The sequence below is a fragment of the Gopherus evgoodei genome, chromosome 1, assembly GCF_007399415.2.
Source record: "Gopherus evgoodei ecotype Sinaloan lineage chromosome 1, rGopEvg1_v1.p, whole genome shotgun sequence".
NCBI lineage: Eukaryota > Metazoa > Chordata > Testudines > Testudinidae > Gopherus > Gopherus evgoodei.
The window spans coordinates 369,987,424-369,993,471 of record NC_044322.1 but is presented as its reverse complement, the minus strand read 5'-3'; the positions used below and the strand labels follow the sequence as shown (position 1 = coordinate 369,993,471).

Genomic DNA, 6,048 nt, shown 5'->3' with positions numbered 1-6,048 from the left:
GTGAGACTGAATGTAGGCCAGCTGTGTGAGCCTCACACATCTCTGGTGTCTACCGTAGCCCAGCTGTGTGAGCCTCACACATCTCTGGTGTCTGCCGTAGCCCAGCTGTGTGAGCCTCACACATCTCTGGTGTCTGCTGGGGCCCTGGAGGGCAGCAGGGAACCTCAAAGAACAGAAGGATCCCAAAGGGAGACAACTTCAGCAAAACTGTTAAATTCTGCCAATGCAGCTGTGCAAAATTCTGCATAGCTCCCACTCCTTGGTTGGAGAGCAGAGTGAAGGCTAGACTCAGCTGGTGAAGCTGAATTTCAGTGGAGATTGGATCCATGAGCTGGTGCTGTGTAACCCACAAACCCAGGCCTCAGCAAACGGCAGAAAGAAGAGTCAAACAGCAGAGAAGATGATTATTTATTATTGCAGCAGTGTGTATGGGCCCCACCAGGGAATGAAGACCACTGTGCCAGGCAGATGAGAGACATAGATCCTGTACCCCCAGACTGCATCATCAAGGAGCAGCTAACTTATTCTAAAGAAAAGAGGTTTTCTTTGACATAAATATAAAACAAAACATTTCCCTTGGAAGTGTGAGGAGCCATTACAGTCAGAGCAGAGCAGGAGTCACCCCCCAGCTCTCACTTCAGCCTGGACCTCACTGCCTGCCTGGGGAAGCATATTCCCTCCTCTGGCTCCCCAGAGCCTTCCTCAGGGCCCCCTTCACTTCCTGGTTGCGGAGGCTGTAGATGAGGGGGTTCAGCATGGGGGTGACAATGCAGTACAGTGTGGAGACCAGGGTGTCCACCCCCATGGAGTAGCCTGCGCTGGGGCGATTGTAGTTGAGGTTGGCCATCCCGAAGTATATGGTGACCACGATCAGGTGTGAGGCGCAGGTGGAGAAGGCCTTGTGCCTTCCTGTGTTGGAGCGGATCTTGAGGATGGCTGCCAGGATGTAGAGGTAGGAGATGACGATGAGCAGAAATGGGCCCAAGCCCACAAAGATACTAGCAGCATGAAGCTCCATTTCATTGACATAGGTGTCACTGCAGGCGATCTTCAGCAGGGGAGGGACATCACAGAAGATGTGGTGAAGCTGGTTGGCACCACAGAAGGATAAGCTGGAGGCCATGAAGGTGTGTATGGCTGAGTTCAGGAGACCCCAGAGCCAGGACCCCATGGCGAGTGGGATGCACACCCTCCGACTCATGATGTCAGTGTAGCGCAGGTGGTTGCAAATGGCTGCATACCGGTCATAGGCCATGACGGCAAGGAGTGCACACTCGGCTCCCGCGCATGACATCAGGAAGAACATCTGGGCCATGCACTCCCAGTAGGAGATGGTCTCCTGCTCACGCAGGAAGTTCACCAGGATCTTGGGGACTGTGACTGATGAGAAGCAAATATCCAAGCAGGATAAGTGGCTGAGTAAAAAGTACATGGGGCTGTGAAGATGGGAATCCAGCTGGATGAGGGTGAATATTATGGAGTTCCCCACCAGGGTGACGAGGTAGATCACCAGGAACACCAGGAAGAGGAAGGCCTGGCCATGGAGAAGGCTGGAGAAGCCCAGGAAAATGAACTCTGTCACCTGTGTCTGATTCTCCTGTTCCATGGAGCTGGTAAAGTTTGTCTGAGGTGGGGTGGGACAGGAAGAGAGAAGAGATGGGGAGTGAGTCAGGAACCTTCAGCAGCACGCCTGCAATTTCACATGCAGAAGGGCTGGACACTTAGGGTATGTCTACACTGCGGTTAGACACCTGGGGCTGGCCGTTGCCAGCTCACTTACGCTCACAGGGCTTGGGCTGTGCGACTGTTTCACTGCAGCGTGGACATCCAGGCTCAAGCTACAGCCCAGGCTCAAGGACCCTGTGATGTAGGAGGGTCCCAGAGCTCAGGCTGCAGCCTGTGTAGGAAGGTCTACGCAGCAATGAACCAGCCCCGCAAGCCTGAGTCTGCTGGTACGGGGCCAGCCAGGGGCGTCTAATTGCAATGTAATCAAACCTTGAGTCTGTCAGGAGCTTCCACCCCCACAATCCTCCTTTAGTTTTGTCTTTCCTGAGCCCTGTATCTTACAGAACGATCAGGTTCCTAGTCAGGATCGGGACCACATTGTGCAGGACACGTATGCAGGTAGGAGTGCATGGTAGGCTAGTGCCCTGCCTGAGCTAACAGCCTGTTAATTTATCTAGCTTCAGCTATTCCAGCCATTGGCTCTTGATATGCCTTGGCCTGCTAGATTAAAGAGTCATCTATAGTCAAATATTTGTCCCCCATGCGGGTGCTACATTCTTTGTTCCTAAGTGCATAACCCTATATTTGGCCATATTAAGCTTTCCCATTTACCAACCAGCAAGATTGCTCTAGATCAGTGAAAAGGCTCAACAATCGTTTGAGGGCTGGGGCTAAACTGGCTTGCACTGAAGGACTCAGGAGTTTGATTTGTTTAGCATACCAAAAAGAACATAAGAACGGCCGTACCGGGTCAGACCAAAGGTCCATCTAGTCCAGTATCTGTCTACCGACAGTGGCCAATGCCAGGTGCCCCAGAGGAAGTGAATCTAACAGGCAATGAACAAGTGATCTCTCTCCTGCCATCCATCTCCATCCTCTGACAAACAGTCTAGGGACACCATTCCTTACCCATCCTGGCTAATAGCTATTTATGGACTTAACTACCATGAATTTATCCAGTTCTCTTTTAAACGCTGTTATAGTCCAGCCTTCACAACCTCCTCAGGCAAGGAGTTCCACAAGTTGACTGTGCACTGCGTGAAAAAGAACTTCCTTTTATTTATTTTAAACCTGCTGCCCATTAATTTCATTTGGTGACCCCTCATTCTTGTATTATGGGAATAAGTAAATAACTTTTCCTTATCCACTTTCTGTACGTCACTCATGATTTTATAATCAAGGTTAAGAGCTCCCTTGATTGCCAAGTGTGAGTACCTTCGTGGGGGGAAATACTGCTAGTAAAGGGCAGCTGGCGGAGAAAGATGTAACAAGAACGAATGCCTGGAAATTAAAGCCAGATAAATTCAAATTAAAAATAAGGCTCCAATTTTTAACAATGAGAGCGATTGACCATTGGAACAAACTACCAAGAGAAGTGGTGGATTTGCCATATTGTGTCTTCAAATCCAGGCTGGAGACCTTTCTGGAAGATGTGCTTTAGCCCAACACAAGTTGTTACATTCAATTCAGGAGCAACTATGCCCAGGGCCGGCTTTAGGCACCACGAGGCCCAATTCAAAGGAGTTGCTGCTGAAGTCCCGCTGCTGTCTTCAGCGGCAGCTCAATCGCTGCCACGGAGGAAGGTCCCTTGGCCAAAATGCCGCCGAAGACAGCGGAACAATTGAGCTGCCGCCGCCAACAGTGCTGGGACTTTGGTGGCAGCTCAATCGGCTGCCGGTGCCTTCAGCAGCATTTTGGCAGAGGGACCTTCCCGAAGACAGTGGTGGGATTATGGCGGCAGCTCCTTCTGGACATTGCGATGCCCTCTTAGGGGTGCAGAATCGGCTGAATTGCTCTAAAGCTGGCCCTGCTATAATCCTTTGGTCTAATTGGTGGTTAGGTTTAATGCGTAGGAGCTGGGTGTGTGTTTGATGTACAGGAAGTCAGACAAGATGATTTAATGATCCCTTCTGCTGTTAAAGTCTACAAAGCAAAGAAAATATTAGCATGCATAAGGAATGGGATACAAACTAATATTGAATGGACACAAATCAGACGTCAAGAATTATAACATTCAAAAACCAGTTGGAGAACACTTCAGTCTCCCTGGCCACTCGATTACAGCCCTAAAAGTCACAATATTATGACAAAAAAACTTCAAAAACAGACTTCAACGAGAGACTGCTGAATTGGAATTAATTTGCAAATTGGACACCATTAAATTAGGCTTAAATAAAGACTGGGAGTGGATGGGCCATTACACAAAGTAAAACTATTTCCCCATGTTTATTCTTCCCCCTCCACCCCCCTGCCCCCATTCCTCACATCTCCTTGTCAAGTGCTGGAAATGGGCCATTTTCATTACCACAACAAACAGTTCTTTTTCTCTCCTGCTGATAACAGCTCACCTTAACTGATCACTCTTCTTATAGTGCAGGGGTAGGCAACCTACTGCACGCATGCCAAAGGCGGCCCGCGAGCTGATTTTCAGTGGCACTCACAATGCCTGGGACCTGGCCACTGGTCGGGGGAGCTCTGCATTTTAATTTAATTTTAAATGAAGCTTCTTAAACATTTTAAAAACCTTATTTACTTTAAATACAACACGAGTTTTCTGTTATAGACTTATAGAAAGAGACCTTCTAAAAACATAAAATGTATGACTGGCACGTGAAAGCTTAAATCAGAGTGAGTAAATGAAGACTAGGCACAGCACTTCTGAAAGGCTGCCGACCCCTGTTGTAGTGTGTATGGTAACACCCATTGTTTCATGTTCTCTGTGTGTATATATATATATATATATATATATATATATATATATATATATATATATATATATATATATATATATATATATCTTCCTGCTATATTTTCCACTGCCTGCATCCAACGAAGTGGGCTGTAGCTTATGCTGAAATAAATTTTGTTAGTCTCTAAGGTGCCACCAGTACTCCTGTTAATACTGAAACTGTGATTGTGCTGTTCTGTAACTCAGTGGACGAACTCACCTGATATAGTGGGTTCTGTTCTGGTCACCCTGCCTTAGACAGGATATAGCAGAAACAGAGGCACTTCTTAAATGTATGATAGAAACCCAGAAAATATTCATTTGAAGGGAGAGTTAAAAGACTGAGACCTTTTAGTTTAGAGAGGAGACAAATTAGAGGGGATAGATGGTGGGCTACAGAATAATGAAAGGGAGAGAGAAAGTAGAGTGATTGCTTCTGTTCACCATCTCTCGCAAGAGCCGTTTCTCTGTTATGTTCACAGCATACACACGGACAGGCTTAGATAAAATTATAAATACTCTTGCTGGAAGGCTGCAGCATAGCACTGCTTTGTCTTAGAATTCAGAGCAATTACACATGGAACCAAAAATCGGAGAGAAAGGAAATAAACTGCTCCCTAAGACAGAGAGAGAGACAACATCCCATTTCTGTCTAGACTGCTGCTCCCAGAAATTTCACCACAGAGCCCCTAGCCTGCAAGCAGAACCAGAAAACTCACCCACTCAAGGTCACAGCTTGCAATCCAGCACAGTCCTTAATGCACCACGCTAGCGTACACACAAGGAAACCGAATGCAATAGACTGAGAGCTCAGTAGGAATCAGAGAAGGATCCCACATGTATATCGGTAATGGGAGCATTCAGAGCCACATGAAATAGAACAACACAATTAGAAGAGCTGTCAAGCCTCCCACTCAGGGCAAGAGCCAGCCTCTGACTGATGGGGTTCAGAACTTCCTGCTGTGGCGTGGTTGTTTCATTTTGGGTTTCTTGCCTTTCCTCTGAAGGGCTTCAAGATAGAGATGAGAAGAAAGTGACCAGCTTCCCTCTCATAACCTAGAGCAGTGGTCTCCGAAGTGGGGTGCACGCAAGAGGATCCTTCGGGGTGCGCGGCAGGAGGAGTGCCGCTGGAGCAGCGCCACTTTTTTTTTTTCCCTTCGGCAGTTCGGCCAGGAGTCTGAGTGGCTTTTCCTTTTGTTTTGTGTTTTTTTGCTTCAACAGTTTGGCCGGGAGCAGGGGGTGCATGCGCAACATTTTTTTACTGATGGGGTGTGCGATCAAAACAGTTTGGAGACCACTGACCTAGAGACACTGGGAGGAACAGACTATGACCACATCTACACTGGCAAGCTTATAGCAGCAGAGCTGCACCAAAGCGTCTGATCGCTCCCGTAGCCGCTTTTGGCCGACGGGAGTGACCTCTCTGGTCGACAGAATTAAACCACCCCCAACAAGCAGCAGTAGCGATGTCGGTGGGAGAGCATCTCCTGTCAACACCAGCTCTTCTGTCAGTGAAACTTACATCGCTGAGGGGGGTGTTTTTTCACATGCCCAAGCGACATAAGTTACACCGACAAAAGGGCTAGCGTAGACAC

The 6,048-nt window shown here is 47.9% G+C and overlaps 1 protein-coding gene across 1 annotated transcript; it reads right to left on the bottom strand.

The window, feature by feature from the left end:
* Positions 1-631: 631 nt before the first annotated feature.
* On the bottom strand, positions 632-1,606 carry LOC115647799 (olfactory receptor 5V1-like). Its single transcript, XM_030554612.1, has one exon. The coding sequence runs from the start codon at positions 1,604-1,606 to the stop codon at positions 650-652; it is 957 nt and encodes a 318-aa protein (XP_030410472.1). The 3' UTR covers positions 632-649.
* Between the last annotated feature and the right edge of the window lie 4,442 nt (positions 1,607-6,048).

Excerpts from the sequence above, each read along its gene's own strand:
- LOC115647799 (XM_030554612.1), bottom strand. The coding sequence starts at position 1,606 with ATGGAACAGGAGAATCAGACACAGGTGACAGAGTTCATTTTCCTGGGC.